The following is an 18,565-nucleotide window of genomic DNA, read 5'->3' on the forward strand; positions in this document are numbered from 1 at the left end:
TTAGTATCAGAAAATGTCATGGAGAATACTGACCCAATCTGCTGTCACCATTAGCTATGCTAATTTCTTTAAAGGCTGTCCTTATTCTGGTTTCTGTATTTTTACTGATTTGGACTACCCACCTCCTTTTCATCTAACTGAATCATACTCAAATTAGTTGATAATGTCACTTTCTTGTCCAGGTAGAAGTTCGGATATATAGTTTCTAAAATTAAACAAACAATTCCTATGAAGAAGAATAAAAGAAAGCAAAGTGAAGACTTCTTTTTCACCTCGGCAATTCAGAATCTGTCCTAATGATAGCAAGAGGTGAACAGCCTAAAACCATTAACTGCAGTATATTTGAGTTCTTTGTGTTATTTAAACCATCCATTGAAATTATATACCTTTACACATTTGTGATTTATAGTTCTTATGTAAAATTCTGTAGAGTGGGGTTTTTTTTTTAAGGAGATAATGGAATAATTTATTTAACTTCTTAAAAGTGGGGATGAACATTATGTAGATTATATTACTTCTCCTACTTTTGCGAAGTGAAGCCCATTAAATAACCATCAGTGCTACAGAACTGAAGACTAATCAATTATGTCTCGTAACCTGGGAGAGAGTCTTCATATATCTAATGTAATTTTTTCAACAAAGATTAATAATTCAGATGATACTTGTTCTTTCATTCCTGTCAGCCAAAAAGGTATTGCAAAAGAGGAGCAGAGAAAAGAAGAGAGGGGAAAGGAAGAGACGGAGGAGGGCCTGGAGAAGGAGGAAGAAGAGTGTGAATAAGGAGGGAGGGAGATTGATTTGTCATATACAACATTGACTACATTATGCTGGAAGTCAAAAGAGAGATATAAGGAAAAGATAAAAAGATACAGCTATTAGACAAAAAGCCAATTTATTCAATAACTAGTTGATACTATATGTGTAATAATTGATGATATTTAACCTAGTTCAAAAATTAAAGACAAAGAGATGTGAAAGAGAATTTAATGGGATCTTTCTGGAAAGAAAAAGGGAAAGTGAAGGGGAAGGGGAAGGAAAAAAAAAAGACAAGACAAGAAGAAAAGAAAAAAAGTAACCAAGAATATTTCTTCTAATTAGGAACTAAGTAGTACAACCACTACATGTCTGACAGTGCTGAAATCAAATAGCAATAGTCCCCTGAAGGGGCAGAGTTTTTATATGTTGTGTTCTCTGTTACATCTTCAGAACCTAGAATATGGCTGGACTAAGTATGGACTTAATAAGTTGTTGTTTTTTTTTAATGTATTGTTGATTTAGGTAAATCGTGTGGGATAAATATACAAAGTGACAAGTGAATCAATAACTCTTTTAATTTGTATTATATTATAATTCCATGGAGATTAAAAGCTAAAACTTGCATCATTGCCTTGACTCATATTGTCTTGTATGTAATAATCATCAGTATTAAAAATAAGCAGACTTCTAACTGATATAGTTCCCAAGGCAAAGCATCTTTGATTGGGCTGATAGAGAAGAAATGTGAGGTTATCATAAAAGCTGACACACACGTAAATTAGATATTTTTTGGTCTAATAAATGGCAACATCTATAGGAAAATTATATTCAGCATGGTTTTATTTATACATAATTAATGGAATATTTCCTGTGCCTCAAGTTTTAAAATATTTCTTTTAAAAGATGATAATGTTAACTTATTAGTGGTATTATTCTTGGTTCATTGACAAATCCAAGTAGAACATGTTTCCTAACAATTTATAATATTATCTAGAAAGAATGACAGTAAAATGCATACATTTTTGTTTAACTACCCTTCCCCTTAGGATATTGTCTATTGCCTATATGAAATGCTTCGGAAATTCTTTATATTCTGCCATGTCAAGCATATTCTTTCTCCTCCCTTTAATATTTTTTTTTCTGGGTTTAGAGTCTAGGATATCAGATTAAATAAATTTTAGGTTAGGCTTTATTTAAATGATTCCCTTGTTGTGCACATTTTCTTAGAAGGGATAACAACTACGATTTGATCTTATTCTTGGAAAATTCATAAAGTGTTGTTTTGAGTGGTGGAGCAGATACTTATTTGTCTGTACTTGCTATAGCAACCTTTCTGCAAGGATAGCTCCAAGGCTCTTTCTAAGTTTGAAATGAGAACCCTAAGTGGGAAGGTCAGAATGTTTACCAGACTGTTTTTTTTTTTTTCTAGGTGAATTGAATACGTACGTTTATGTGTGTGTGTATACATATGTATATATATATATGCTTTGCTGTTTATATTATTTTTTATTTCTCTATTGCTGTGCTGTAGACATATGCTGAATGAGAATTTTAAATATCAGTCCCTTGCAACTGTCATTCATAAATAACCGACACATAACATGTCGGCAAATCTTTGTCGCACTTATGTCTGGAATTTTTTTTTTCTTTTATCACTTAGGTAACAATTTTAATGAAGGCCTGTTCAAGAGGCATTATCTATTTTTGACATTAATTATAAATGCTGTTTATGAATATTTTGTCTATTACAGTGTAACAAATCTTCCTAAAACATAATGGCTTAGAATGGCAAAAATCATTCATCATGTAAGATTTTTTGTGGGTCAGAAGTTGAGACAGAGTGTAGTGAGAGAGTTTTTCCTTTCCTCTGTGATGTTTAAGGCCTTTGCTTGAATACAAAGTCCTTTCACTCACATCAAGTGGTTGTTAATGGCTGTCAACTGAGGGACTTGATGGGATTCTCAACCAGGCTATGTGTGTGGGCTTGGCTTCCTCACAACAGGGTGGCTGGGTTCCAGCAGCAAGCGTCCCAAGAGAGTCAGATGAAGCACAGTGCCTTCTATGACCTAGCCTTGAAAATTACATGGTGTCACTTCCACCACATTCTTTCCAGCAAGGCAGTCACAAAAGTCATAAAGTTTCAGAGTCAGGGAATTGAGATCCCACCACTCAAAAACAATCAGGATGGAATATATATTGGTGTGACCATCTTTGGAAAATTCAGTGTGCCACAATGGGTAATAGCAGTCCTGCAAAATTTAACATGGAAAGTTTCATGAACAGAGTATGTACCTTCTACCTGAATTGCTCAGAAGAGTGGACCACAATGATGGTGTCATTCTAATAGTACATCTGGAATATATGCCAATGATGATAGACTTTATGGATCTGTAGTGCTAATATTGTTCCTATAAATAGCCTTCTGTGGAAGCCCAGAAAACAGTACCTAGGGTCCTATATGCTAAATGGTGTCTGTGCACATGAAGAAATGCTGATCACTTTTTATTACTAAGTTTTCAGAAAGCAATAATAGTTGTTTATGATTCTGTTCCTCCTGATGTTCTCTCTGTATTATTTGGGTCTGTGTGTAAAATGTATATAGATATGTAGTATATGTATTACATATATGATGTGTATACATAATATATAATATATGCACATATAAAATAGGTATTATTTTATACATTGTAGGCCACATTTGGAAGAAGGCAACCAGAATGATGAAGTATAAATAAACTTCCCATAATTAGAATTACTGAGGCATGGGCTGAATAGCCTAAGCAGATAGCGGTCAACGGCAGAGGATAGTCGTAGCCATATAGACTCAGTCATTAGGTTGGAGTTCGGATGGAAATTCTAGGATCCTTTTATTTATTTAGTTATTAGTGTTCATGAAAGGAATTCTTTAGCCCTTTTCCTAAGCTAGCCGTTGTATTTGTTTGCTCACGCTGCCATAACAAAGTGCCACAAACTTTATTTTTTCATAGTCTGGAGGCTAGAATTTCAAGTTCAAGGTGTCTGTAGGATTGATTTCTTCTGAGTTCTATCTTTTACTCTATTTGCTGTTTCTGTAATGTACTGAGAATTGTGTTTAATTTTAATAAAGGAAGCAAGTAAACATAGAGTGTATGTATTTGAAATAGAAGTGTTGACATTTCCGAATGCTCTGCCCTCTTACTTTGTTCCCTCCTTTCCAGACGCCACCACTCGCAGTGACGGGAAGCCCTCCCCATTTCCCAGCTTCATTGATCTCAGCATTGCCGCCTGTGATCTTCCTGGATCTCATTCTTGTACTTCAGTGCTGCCAGGCTATGTTCAGAAAATATAAAGCTGATTGTGTCACTTCTTAGTTAAGGGATCGTTAGCAGATCCTCATGAACTTCAAAATTAAATACTAATGTTTTAGCTTTGCTTAGAAGTACTTAAGGTGTTGATAAAACCTGTATCTCCTTTCTTCAACTCCTTGCATCTCCTCTAGGTCCAGCCACGCTGAATTATTTTGATTTCTGAAGATATATGATATTTTCTTACATTGCATTGCCTTTTAGCATACTCTTTCCTAGGCTTGGCTACCATCTTTTCTTTTCCTCAGTGCCTCCATTCAATTTTTCTTTAGCCTCCATTCATTAGATTGAGATTATGGAGTTATTTTTGTCTTGCAGTGTGCTAAGGAACCAGGAGGGAACAAGAGAGCCGTGGTCCTGCTCTTTGAGTTGTGTGAATTACTTTGCCTGGCCACTTCTTTGATAGTACTTTTTATATGGCATTATTTCTGTACTGCACTAAGTTACATTCATGCGAATACTTTGTCTTTTATTTCCATCAGGCCAGTACCTGTCACAGTACCTAGATGTGGTATAGTTCAGTGAAGGCCACTAATGGAGTCAGTATGTGTGCCTGCTTTTGCTCAGTGTGTTTATTTGTAATTAGGATGCAATGGCTTCTGTTTTATCTGCTTATTTTCAGTTCCTCTTTCAATTCTGGACTAATATTATTTCATCAGAAGAGCCTTTTATAAGCACCGTATTAAGGATGTTAATTCAGAAGACATATTTAGAAGTGTGCTTCTTAGTACCCATCACCCATTTAGCTCAGCCCCCCACCAACCTGACCTCCATCAACCCTCAGATTGTCCTCTATAGTTAAGACTCTGTTTTATGGTTTGTGTCTCTCTTCCCCCCCACCTTATGTTCATTTGTTTTGTTTCTTCAGTTCCTTTAGATATGAGTGAAATCATATGGTTCCTTCTCTGACTGGCTTATTTCACTTAGCATAATATACTCTAGCTCCATCCCTGTGGTTACAAATGGCTAGATTCCATTCTTTTTTATGGCTGATATGCTGTCTATCTATCTGTAGATAAAAAAGGTGTGTGTGTGTGTGTATGTACACACATCATTCATCAGTTGTTGGACACTTGGGGCTATTTCCACAGTTTGGCTGTTGTTAATAATGCTGCTATAAACACTGGAGTGCATGTGCCCCTTCAAATCAGTATTTTCTATCCTTTGGGTAAATACCTAGTGGTGCAGTTGCTGGATCATAGGGTAGTTCTATATTTAACTTTATAGGAATCTCCACACTGTTCTCCAGAGCAGCTGCACCAGTTTGCATTCCTACCAACAGTGTAAGTGTTCCCCTTTCTCCACATTCATACCAACAGACTGATATTATTTATCAACTGGCGGAGGAGAACTTTATGTGATCATGGACACTAACTACGTAAGGAAGGGCAGTCTAGAACTTCATCATGGGAAGAATTTTGTCTTCATCAAGAAGCCCCAGCTACTTTTAATGGTTTTCAACTGATTGAATCAGGCTCACCCGGATTATCTATTGACAGTTCCTTTACTTAAGGTCAGCTGTAGTAGGTTATAATCATATCTGCAAAATATGTTCACAGCACATTTAGATTAGTATTTGATTAAATAACTGGAATCTGATGTATCAAAAATATCAAAACTAGTTATAAATAATATTATTTTATTTTTTAAATAAAATTAAATTTTAAGTTTTAAAACTTCTTACAGTTTCTCCAGCATTATCCTAAGCACTTCATATACAGTAATTCACTTAATCCTCATAACAACCCAAGAAGATATTATTATTATTATTCATATTTTACTGATGAGAAAAATTATGAAGAAAAGCAAATTTGATCTGAGAATCTATTCCATTAGAAGATGTATACATTCCACAAAACATGTATTTTTGTCATTTTTATTCACTGATACGTCTCAAGCATGTATAATAGGGCTGGGCAAGATGGATCAACAGCAATTGATTACAAATAAATTTGAAAAAATAATCTTTTTCTGAATTATATAATTTCCTTTTCCATAGGTAACCGTATGTATGTATGGGTTTCATCCTGGCACTTGACACTCATTCTGTGAAGCAATAGGAAAATATTTGTTGTAAATCAGTTTGATATACTGAGCTTGGAACTGAAAGCATTTGTATAATGAGTCAAAGCTGTGCTGTGTTCTAGGGTAAATTACCTGATGATTATACAATTTTTCTAGGATAAATAATTTAGATATAAGAATATTACTGAATTGGGGCACTTGGGTGGCTCGGTGGGTTAAGCCTCTGCCTTCAGCTCAGTCATGATCTCAGGATCCGAATCGAGTCCCGCATCAGGCTTTCTGCTTAGTGGGGAGCCTGCTTCCCCTTCTCTCTCTGCTTACCTCTCTGCCTACTTGTGCATGTTCTCTCTCTCTCTCTCTCTGTCAAATAAATAAATAAATCTTTAAAAAATATTATTGAATATAAATATAACTGAAAAAGATAAACTCTTAAACTCACTCTTTAGAATACTTGATGCATTATATGTAAATAAGGATCAACATGAAGTATTGGTAGTAGCATAGTGGTACAGGCAAATAGATTAAATTCTGGTTTTGCTACTCCTAAGCTGCCTCACCTTGAACACTGTAGAATGGGGGTAATACTTACCCCATAGAAATTTTCTGAGAGATAGGGATGATACTGTAATGCTAAATGCATAGTTAGTACATGGACTTACACCTACTACATAATGATAGTCAAGCTTTTGAAAGTAAATATTCCTGTTTTATGGGGTTAAACTTTACCAGTGGATTGTTCTGTGGATGGGAAAGGGGAAGGTGAATACCTTTTCAAGTTAAAAATAAATTCTTCTCAAAATTTTACACCAACAATTTGCTCATTGATAGTAAAATATTCTGGTGAATTGGAGTGGTGACTTCAAATGTAGTTATGCATGATGCCTATAAGTTAATCATGCTCTAGGCATATTCAGTAATTTTTATGTTCTAGTTTTGCATGAAAGAGAAAAATGTCTCTCCTAACAAATCTTTGGCATTTTAATGAACATTTTAATACTGATTTTATAAAATAGAAGACAAAACAAAGATAGAAGTTCAGTAACTAAATGAAACAATTTTGATATATCAGACTGGAAAAAAAATAGCGTAACACAATTTCAATATTTAGATCTTGGATCTCAGTTTATTATGAGGCTGAAAGAAGCACTTTATATAATATAGTTAAAAATGGAGAATCATTTCATATAATAGTGTATTTTCTCTGGTGTAATAAAAGGTTACATGATATAGTCAGACTACTCAATTTTAAACCCAGAAATGATTTCTACTCTGCCCTAAGATTTGCAGATTTCTGATGCAGAGGTCCCAGAAGTGTGGATCATTTTGGGTGTTCATACACTTTTAACTACCCAGGAATAAATGAGAGAAGTGCTTAGAACCAAATCTTAGCATAAGTAAGTCTTGTGACTTTCAAACACTTTCTCTCATTTTAAAACTCCGATTGGTATAACTCATCATCAAATGTCAGTTTCTTATGTCTGAGTCATTGTTTTTATATTAACTGGTAGTTGTACAACTGACTTCTTCATGCAGTTACAGCATCTTGCCAGGAGACCCTCTCAGAATACCCTGATTGGTGACCTTAACCTTAATCAAAAGATTCCATCTGTCTAGAAAGAAATGGGACTTTAATTTTTTAGTTAGCCTGGCTCTGACAATTCCAAGCAACACAAGCCTATGATGGAATTTTTTGCGATTCAGGGAATTCAGTTAAACAAAGATTCTTTTCACAAAAGAACAAATTCAGGGTGCCTGGGTGGCTCAGTGGGTTAAGCCTCTGCCTTTGGCTCAGGTCATTATCTCACGGTCCTGGGAGGGAGCCCTGCATCCGGCTCTCTGCTCAGCAAGGAGCCTGCTTCCCCCTCTCTCTCTCTGCCTGCCTCTCTGCCTACTTGTGATCTCTTTCTGTCAAATAAATAAATAAAATCTTAAAAAAAAAAAGAACAAATGCAGCATATAAATTTATAGGTTGGTGTCTCAAATTATTATCTGTGTCTATGGTTGGAAGTAAGAGTAGAAAACATCAATTTTTCAACTCATGGATGCTGGAAACTTACTTGAAGATGTGATGCCTTGACATAGCTCATGTTTTTTAAGTTCTATCATGAAGTAACTATCAGCTGTTCCATAAATTTAACTTTTTTCTAAATTTAGAAGTAAATAATATTTTCCATTGATTAAAACTGTCTTTATAAGTACAATTACATAATGTGAGTAATTAAAAGATTAGGAGTTTATTCATTTCACACTCTGCTTTCTCGCAAAGCCAGTTTTTCCCCATATGAGAGTTCAGCCTGATTAGTGAACCATTTGCTTTTTTTTTTTTTAATATTTTATTTATTTACTTGACAGAGAGAAACAGAGTGAGACAGGGAACACAAGCAGAATAAGTGGAGAGGGAGAAGCAGGCTTCCTGTAGAGCAGGGAGACCAGTGTGGGACTAGATCCCAGGACCCTGGGATCATGACCTGAGCTGAAGGCAGACGCTTAATAACTGAGCCACCCAGGCACCCCGTGAACCATTTGCTTTTGATGCAGTTTGGGAAGTACAGAGATAATTTTTACTTCAAACCAGGATTCCTACATTTTTCTAGTATCTAAACTTGTCACAATGGTTCAATCACTTAGATTAAAAATTAAAGCCCCTGGTGGTATGAAAATGAATTAATTTGAAGGGAATCCATGAAATGAGGATCATCCATTTAACAATTTGAGAACAATTTTCTGGATCAGCACCTTACAATAGCTTCTGAAAAAGTGATTTTTGTTTTTCCTTTGGGGAAAGGGGAAGCATTTAGAAAATGAAATTAAATTTAATCTGATTAAATCATATATTGTTTGCCTGAAGGAATTTCAAAAAGTCCCATTGTTTTGAAGTAATATCAGTCTTCTACACATCTGTTTATCTACTCAGGTTTTCATGACTGTATCTTTTTTTTTTTATCCATGACTACATCTTAATATATGTTTCATTTTTTCTGTTTTTAAAACTAAGGAGAGTGTCATTATAGGAATTTGTGAAGTACTAAAAAAAAAAAAAAGAAAGAAAGAAAGAAAGAAGAAAATGGAATTCCCTGTTGTCAAATAACCCAAACTTTAATTCCTATAATATTTTTTTAAAATAATTTATTTATTTGACAGATAGAGAGTACAAGTAGGCAGAGCAGTAGGCAGAGGGAGAAGCAGACTCACTGCTGAGCAGGGAGCCCGATGCGGGGCTCGATCCCAGGACCCTGGAATCACGACCCAGGCCGAAAGCAGTCGCTTAACAGACTGAGCCACCCAGGTGCCCCAATTCCTATAATAATTTTTATACATTCACCTTTAATTACGGTGTAGTATATAAGCATTCTGTGTCCATTAAGAGAAAAAGTTACATTTTTATTTCACAAAGATCAATATAATTAGCAAACCACATTCAATGACTTACTTTAATTACTTAAAAAATTGTCTACTTAATCTTACAAATGTGAACAAATATGAACTATGTTGTCCCATAAAAAGTGTGTATTGTGTTCTTGTATTTCTAAAATGTTTAAAAAGGTATTCATTGCCCTATTAGTGAACTAGTATGGTAGAGACTTGTGTTGGCTAACAATATGACTCTCACTTGATTTCCATTAATCTTATAGTATAATTTTCTTTCAAAGCCCAGCAATAATTTAACATTTCTGTCAGAAATATCTAAAGTTCTTTTCACCTAAATAGGAATTTGTAAGGTGTTTTATCAGAGATATTAAATAAATGTCATTTTAAAATACAGATTTCCCCCTTTTCTCTGACACCCAAATTCTTTTGTAAAATGTTTTAGGGCGATAAAACAGTTATGAGTTTTCCTAAAATAGACAAATGTTTAAATCCCAACAACTCTGAAGGTCTTTTTTAAATTTGAAACTTCCTTTTATTTTGTATCATCAGGTTTATTTTATAAGGCAAATATAATGTTTTCTCCTTTAGTTATATTCTATTGTTCTTCAAAATTAATTTATGCATTAATGGCATGGTAAAATATGAAAATAATATCCAAGAACTTATATACTAGCTAAATAATTATACAGAGTAGTTCACATTATGATCATGACCATTGTGATATGTTTCTGATTTACTTTTTAGTAGGAACCATAATTTTGAAGAAAATTTTTTGTCTGAACATAATGATCACATAAACATCCATTATTCTATTGATTTTCAAAAATTGTTTCTTTTCTCCATGACTTATTGCTAAGGTTTCCTTTATTTTTTTTTCCCCCTATCTGCCTCAGAATGAAGGACAGCTGAGGCATATTCATTATTTGGGAAATCTTACTTCCCTTTTATTATTCCATTCACTGTTTTTAGACCTTAGCTGATTTTTTAAAAAGTGTATTGAAAAGTAAGTGACATACAATACTATATTAGTTTCAGCCATGTAACATAATGAATCAGCGATTCAGCAGTTCTGTACTTTACTCAGTTCTCAGCACATATTATCCATACAGCATCCTTCACCATGTAACTTTATCACAATATTATTAACCATATTCCTTCTGCTGTACTTTTCATCTCCAGGACTTACTTTATAATTGGAAGTTTGTACCTCTTAATTCCCTTTATCTATTTTGCCCCATCCCCCACTCACCTCCCTTCTGGCAATACCAGTTTGTTCTCTGTATCTATGAGACTATTTTGCTTTTTGTTTGTTCTTTTGTTTTGCTTGTTTGGTTATATGTTTTCTTTTTAGATTCTAGATATAAGTGAAATGATATGGTATTTATCTTTTTCTACCTGACTTAGTTCATTTAGCATAATACCTTCTAGTTCCATCTGTGTTGTCCCACATGGCAAAATCTCATTTTTTTATGGCTGAGTAATATACCTGTGTGTGTGTGTGTGTGTTTCCCATCTTTTTTTATCCACTTACCTACTGATTGATACTTGAGTTGATTTCATACCTTGGCTATCATAAATAATGCTGCAGGGGAAATTGGGTGGCTCTGTCAGTTAAGTATCTAACTCTTGAATTGGCTTAGGTCATTATCTCAGGGTCCTGTGGTACAGTCCCACATCAGGCTCCCTGCTCAACGGGGAGTCTGCTTGGGATTCTCTCTCTCCCTCTTCCATTGCCCTCCCCCTGCTTGTGCAGTCTCTGACTCTAAAATAAGTAAATAAATCTTTAAGAAAATAAATAATGCTGCAGTAGGTGTGCATTTATCTTTTTGAATTACTGCTCTTGCTTTCTTTGAATAAATATCCAGTGGTAGAGTTTTTGGATCATACAGTGTGTCAATTTTGATTTTTTTTTTTTTTCAAGAATCTCCATACTGTTTTCCATAGTGGTTGCAACAATTTATGTTTCCAACAGCAGTACAGGAGGATTCTGTTTTCCCAACATTCTCACCAACACTTGTTATTTCTTGTCTTTTTGATACTAGTCATTCTGACTGGTGAGAGGTAATATCCCTGTTGAATAGTGATGTGGAGCATCTTTTTACGTGTCTGTGGGCCGTCTGGTATGTCTTCCTTGGAAAAATGTCCATTTAAGTCTTCTGGCCCATTTTTTAAATTGGATTGGGTTTTTATGGTGTTGAGTTGTATAAGTTATTTATTTATTTTGGATAATAACTCCTTATTGGATATATCATTTAAAATATCTTCTCCATTTACTTTTTTTTAAAGTTATAATTTCTCTATTACTTATTGGCCTAACTTGCATTTATTATACTAACTCTTGATGAAATGTAAAGATATTAAAACTTGAGTGCAATTATATTTCAGCTAAATATAAGAGCTCTGTCATTTTTTTAAGACTTTATTTATTTATTTGACATAGAGAGAGAGATCACAAATAAGCAGAGAGGCAGGCAAAGGGAGGGAAGCAGGCTCCCTGCTGAGCAGAGAGTCCAATGTGGGGCTGGATCCCAGAAGGCAGAGGCTTAACCCATTGAGCCACCCAGGCACCCCAAGAGCTCTGTCATTTACATGAAGCTCTTAACCAGGTATTTTTAGATTAGTGTATTATCGTTTTCCATTCTGTAATAATTAATGAGGCTTATTTTTATTGACTTAGTTATTCATTGTTTTTTTTTTAACTTTGGTATCTTTGAGAGCAGTGCCACTTGTTCCAGTCTCTAGATAATAAAAACTAAATATTGATAGTAATATTACCTTAAGTAAGCAAATACTTCCTATTTTTGAAAATTGTTCTTGTTCACCTATAGCCTTTTTCCTACGTACTCTTTCTTTTCCTTTTTAAAGGTAACTCTATTTTCCCTCATAGAGATCTAGATAAATGCTTTCACTTAATCTAGTAAGAAGCTTAATGTACTAACACATGAGAAATATTTCCTAGAGAAGAAATTGAAACTTTGCTAAAACATGGGAGGAAGAGGCTATTTCTTTCTTGCCCACAGTAGAATACTACCTTTAAACATATTTCTTGAAACATACCAGTTAGTTCACTAAATATTTGTGGACTATGTAAGTGGTATCCCAGAGGAATGAAACAATAATATTATTCTTAGTCTCTTTCTTCATTAGCAGCATTTAAGGCAACAGTGGAAATTTAAAATGTAATACAGTTTTTTTCTCCCAACTATGATGGAGTTGTTTGATGTGAACTCACAGTTCATTCCAAGAATATGTAAACTAAATTTAGAAGAAGAAGAAGAAGAAGAAGAAGAAGAAGAAGAAGAAGAAGAAGTAGTAGTAGTAGTAGTAGTAGTAGTAGTAGTAGTAGTAGTAGTGGTAGGTGAGAAGGAAGAGAAAGAGGAAGAGGAAACATAATCTATTTGATGGCATTGGAGAGACAAAGAAGAAACTAGCATGTCACCTTTGACACATACTAGACACTAATGTTTGTCTCTTGAGTGCCACATGATTGCTTTAAATTCACCTCTGTTTTTAGTGGTCATCTTTTAGATCTCAGAATCTGAGCAGATTAATAATGCAACAAATATTTTTAGGCGAAAGGTGAAGAACCTTAAGATTTTTTCTTACCCATCTTTGAGATCATAGTCCATACTTCTTGGATGATTTGCATAACCTTATTGTATTTATGCTTTTTTTTCATTAATGTGGTTACCATCTTTAGTATTTGCCTCTTTCTGTATTGGGGAGGGGGTTAACTTATTGTTCACCTCTTAGTTCTTGAAATGAGTACACAGATGAGCAATTATTGACCTTTAATTTATAATCAATTCATATATACATCACTAGCAATTTTCATTTCTTGACTACATTTTCATTTCCACTCTCAGATTCCTTCCTTAGAGTGTCTGTTTTTGTAAAATGTCGCATGAGTTTATCACTGGTAAACAGGGAAGTTATGTGACCACATACTTTGAGTTCTCTTCTTAATCTGAGTAGCAGATGCATGGTGACCAGACACTGATAGACTTTGAAAGAAGCAATGTGTCTGTGTTACTGATCATGATCCACATTTCTTATTTGTGTAGTGATTTGTGGATTGAAGGGCTACTGGAGAAGTTCATAATTTATATAATTACACAAAGTAGATGTACCATGTGAATGGAAATATGAATCATATTTTTGGGAGTTCCTTGTATTATTGAACTAAACATGTAACTAAAATTTGTGCTTATCAGAATCATGTGAAACAAGAATTTACAGTGACTTTATTAGATACCAGTAAGATAAATATTAAAGCCACGATGTGATACCACTATACACTTACAGGAATAGCTGTGGTAGGCAGAATTCTAAGCTGACACACAAATCTAACCGTTGTATAATATCGTCCCCTGGGAAGATAGGACATCACTGCTGTAATTACGTAATGCTCCGTGGCAAAAGGGACTCTGTAGATGTAGTTAAGATTACTACTCAGTTGACTTTGAGCCAGTCAAATAGGAGGTCATCTGATGGGACTAACTTCATTGTTGTTAGCAGCAGAATAAATCAGAATATGAACTTTGAAGCATGAGAGGGTTTCAGTGTGAAGGATATTATTCATTGCTGAGATAGACAGGCCATTGACCACTGACCTGTGAAGAGCTTCGAGTCTCAGAGTGGTCACTGGCCAGTAGCCGGTAAGAAAAAAAGAAGACCTGATTGCTACTACTCCAAGAAACTAAATTTTGCCAGCAACCTCAATGAGCTTAAAAGTGGATTCTTCCCCGCCCCCCCCCACCCCACCCCAGAGACTCTAGGTAAGAGCACGGCCAGGCTGTGAACCTGACATTGGCCTTGTGGCACCCTAATTAGAGAACTCAACTGAGCTCACTAGACTTCTTACTATAGAACTATGAAATCACAATTGGGGTGCTGTTAATTTGTCATGCAGTAATAAAAAATTCATATAATATTGAAATTTTAAAAACCGGCCAAACTAAGGGTCACTACAGACATGGAACAACTGACACTCTTCTTCTGCTTTGGGGAATGCAAATTAATGCAATCAGTTCAGAAACCTGTTTAGCAGTATCTACTAAAGCTGAAGGTGAAATACATGGACATAAGAGCAGTTCCTAGATATTTTTTCCATACAAATTTATTTACACACCAAAAGAAAACAAAAGTACAGATGTGTTTATAGACATTTCAAAATAGCCTCAGACCAGCACAGTCTTAAGTGTCCAGCACCAATAAAATGGACAAGTAAATCGTGCTATACTCATTCAGTGGACTGCTATACAGCTCTGGGAATGAATGGAGTGCTGCTGCACATGAAAAAGTCTTACGAGTGTAAATTGAATTAGTAAGACACACAGAAAACAGTGCACACACAGGAGAGTATCATTTCCTTCATACAAAGGTCAGAAATAGTCCAACCCAATCTATGATTATTTAAGTAATAATAATGGTTAAGTTTGGAGGCTACAAGTGATTGGAAAGGGGTACCACAGGGGATTTTAAAGTGCTGGTAATGCTTATTGATCATAACGCTGATCAAACAGGTGTGTTCATTTTGCAAAGATTCATTTAACTGTATATGATTTATGCACTTCTTATCTTCAATGAAGAGCTTTTTTTTTTTTTTTTTTTTAATGAAGGACTATAAAGTATTGCCAACACCTTTTCCACTGTGTGGCTTAAAAAAAAGAAAAATTGCCTAGGGTAATTCAGCTAGCGAGTGGAAAGACAGAGTGGAAACTGATAATTAAGGATAATTTAATGGTAATTAATGTCTTAGCTGAATTATCTCTTTCATTTGAAAATTTAAAAAAGAGAAGAAGGGAAAGTGAGGCTAGTCAATAAATAATTTTGACATTTACAATTAATTTTTTTTAATAAAACAGTGTGCCGGGAGGATTCATACCACTCCGTAGTTTCATGTGCTGCTGTGGTTCTCACTCCTATGGAACCAACGATAGAAATGAAGAAAAGAGAAGAACTAAAATTTCCTGAACCTGCCAAACAGTAAGTTATTTGTCTGATTTTTCAGAACTTTGTAAACTAGTTTGATAACTGATCAGAATTAGATAGCTCAGAAATGATGATTTATAATGAATGTATGAATACTAGTGAATACTAGTATATTAAAAGGACAGATAATTTTGTTCATATACCATTCGAGTTTCATTCTGTTACCTTATCTTAGTGACACGAAGCACTTTATTTCTTTAATACTGTGATTGTGGGTGCACTGTCTCAGATGGCTTATTTTCGGGCCCAAACTCGTGTTTATATGTGGAGGTGGAAAAGAGCCATGATCATCAGGAGGGGTTTTGGATGGCTTATTTTATATTCACAAGCTTATTCATCTAAAATATAATCTGTTTTTTTAATATAATCTGTTTTTAATATAAACTTGTTAGCTTAAAGTTGGCTTGCATTTTACAAGGAATAAAAGTTCTTATTTGTAACTATATTAAATAAATCACTCTAAATTAAAACTTCACAGTATTTAATGTTTCTGTATTTTTGCTATTTAAACAGATAAAGTTTCACTTAAATTTAGATTTGATCCTATATTGAATAAATGATAGATTTTTTTCTTAAAAAGAAATTCGTAGTAACTAATGTAAGCTACGTGAACCTGAAATATCAAATAATTAGGATATTTCTAGGTATGCATTATGTAAAGGCTAAGGGAAACTTTACTGGTATTTTCCAGTGAAGCTAGTGCCATTCCCACTTTAAGGTCTCACATTGGCGCCTAAGTGATGTATGGTGTTGCCAGTGATTGCTGGCTAACCACCATCTGAGCCAAGTGGTATTTACCTTGAAGCACATACTATTTTTCCCCATTGGTTTACAGTGTATCATACTTGTTTGTTTCCGATGTGCTTTATTGGCTAAGCTCCCAAGGACAGAGTTTCCTGGAATATGATAGTGCCTGATACTCTTTGTGAAATCAATTAGAAAATCCCTTATTGTTACATTCAACAATGTTGAATTCAAATGGAGCAATGTATATATTTGATAGCGTGAAGATAGTATTAGTATTCTCATATAGAGAAAAGAAGTACTAACCAATTCAGAAAGTAATGATTGTAATTCAGTTTTAATACAATTTAAAAGTGAAAACAATTTAGCAGCTCTTAATATAGTCTTAATTTTTAGGTTCCAATTTTTTTGTCTAATAGGAGGAAAATTACATCTCATATATGCCAATTGAATTATATTAGAAAACTCAAATGCATTTTCTTCAGTACATGTATGAGTTTACATAAGTTACCTATATATTTATAAATAGGATCTTAAATTATTTTAATTATCTTTTAGTGATTCTGCTTAAAACAGGAAAGAGTGTTATTTTCTTGCACAAAATACCTTTTTTCAGTCCTTAGCTACTTCATAAATATTCATTCTTCTTTATTCTGGGATGTATATCAAACCCGACTATTAATGGGCTGTTCTTTTTTTTTCTGCCTTTCTGTTACCCTACATATACTGTGTTACTCTGTATTCTCTGAATCTACTTTCTTACTAAACATTCTCCTTAGCAATATCACTCACTCACTCATTCATCATTCATTCATAGAGGGTTTTTTTGTTTGTTTGTTTGTTTTTGTTTTTGTTTTTTGAGTCAGAGAGACCTTGGTTAAAATCCCAATTCTGACTATACACACACACACACACAAACACACAACGGAAATTGGGGACCTTTTATTTAAGCTCTTTGTGCTTTCCTTTCTTCATCTGTTAATTGGGGTGGTATCATCATCTTTTACAGTCATTGTATTAAGTGAAGTGTTACTGGTAAAGGACCCGAAATCTAAGAATCTACAGAAGTATTAGTTATGTTGTGCCTCCACAGCTTCAATTATTAATATTACCAATGACTTACAGATATATATTCTTCTCCTGAAGGCTTTTCTGAATGCAAGTCTTAATATTTAAAGTTGCTGACCTAACTGGTCTTACTAGATATCCTATCAGAATCTTACATTAGGTTTGCCTAAAACCAAATTAATGACTCCGGTAGCCCCCTTAAACATTGATTGTTTCTGACTTCTATATTCATGTAAAGCTACCATTGTTTTTCTTTTCTTAAAATCTCAGTAAATTTTCTCTTCCACATTTCACATTCAGTTATTTACTGATTACTTGATTAAGGTCTCTATTATATTCTTACCATTTCAGCCAATCAGGAAGGCAAATAACATCCAATATTTTTAAGTATTCCTAACAGTAACTGTGAACTTAATGAAACTGTTCAAATAATGGCCATTGTATCAGATGGAGATTGCATATTCCCTTCATATCTTACACTACTATTCTGAGAATTAATTGATAGATGTGACTATATGGCAAGAACACAATATAAATGCAGAGGCATAGTGATTAATTCAAAACTTTCATTTGCTAATGAGAGAAGCTGCAGTGTAAATTGGTTTCAAAAAAATCAAGGGTAGCAGTTCTTACTGGTTCATGTAATTACAAAGTATAGAGATAGAAATTTCCTCAAGTATGGTTGGGTCTAGTACTCAACTTGTGTCTTGTTGGCTCCTTTTTTCCATCTGCCTCTCTTTGTTCTCCTTTCCTCTTTGTAGTTTTCATTTTCCAGGAGGAACCTCTAAAGGTGTTATTACTGCCTTTCTATAGCTACTGGTACAGATTTTTACCTTTTCAGTAAATCCAGTGGATTTAATCAAAACAAAACAAAACCGAGATCTGATTGTCCCTGGCTTTGACAAGCTTAGCTTCTTTGACGTGACTACGCTGAAGCAGTATCTATGTGAAAAGGAGTATATGATGATATGATTGACTAGAACTAGGTAGCAGGGCAAACTCTGGAGCAGAGTGTGAAGGTGAGAGGCAAAGGGTGAGCCTATACTTGACATATGGCTGATGTTGATTAAAGAAGGCATGGGTAGATGATGATAAGTCAAAACAACAGATGACCAATATAGGCTGTAATATTATCACCATTAGTTTTAAAAGTCAGAATTCTTTATTATATTCAAACCATAGACATTGAAGTATAATTATGCATATCTTTATTTCTCTTTTCAAATGTTTTTCACTTAATTTTATTTCGTATTATCTGATCAAGC

General features: G+C 34.3%; 1 protein-coding gene across 2 annotated transcripts in view; it reads left to right on the top strand.

The window, feature by feature from the left end:
• Nucleotides 1-18,565, top strand: part of CCSER1 (coiled-coil serine rich protein 1) — a 1,346,695-nt gene that overhangs the window by 283,920 nt on the left and 1,044,210 nt on the right. For both annotated transcript variants that reach the window (XM_059394610.1, XM_059394604.1), the window contains exon 5: nt 15,362-15,482. In XM_059394610.1, the coding sequence (XP_059250593.1) occupies nt 15,362-15,482 (121 nt within the window). The remainder of the gene's footprint in view (nt 1-15,361; nt 15,483-18,565) is intronic.

This window comes from Mustela nigripes, chromosome 1 (assembly GCF_022355385.1).
Source record: "Mustela nigripes isolate SB6536 chromosome 1, MUSNIG.SB6536, whole genome shotgun sequence".
Taxonomy (NCBI): domain Eukaryota; kingdom Metazoa; phylum Chordata; class Mammalia; order Carnivora; family Mustelidae; genus Mustela; species Mustela nigripes.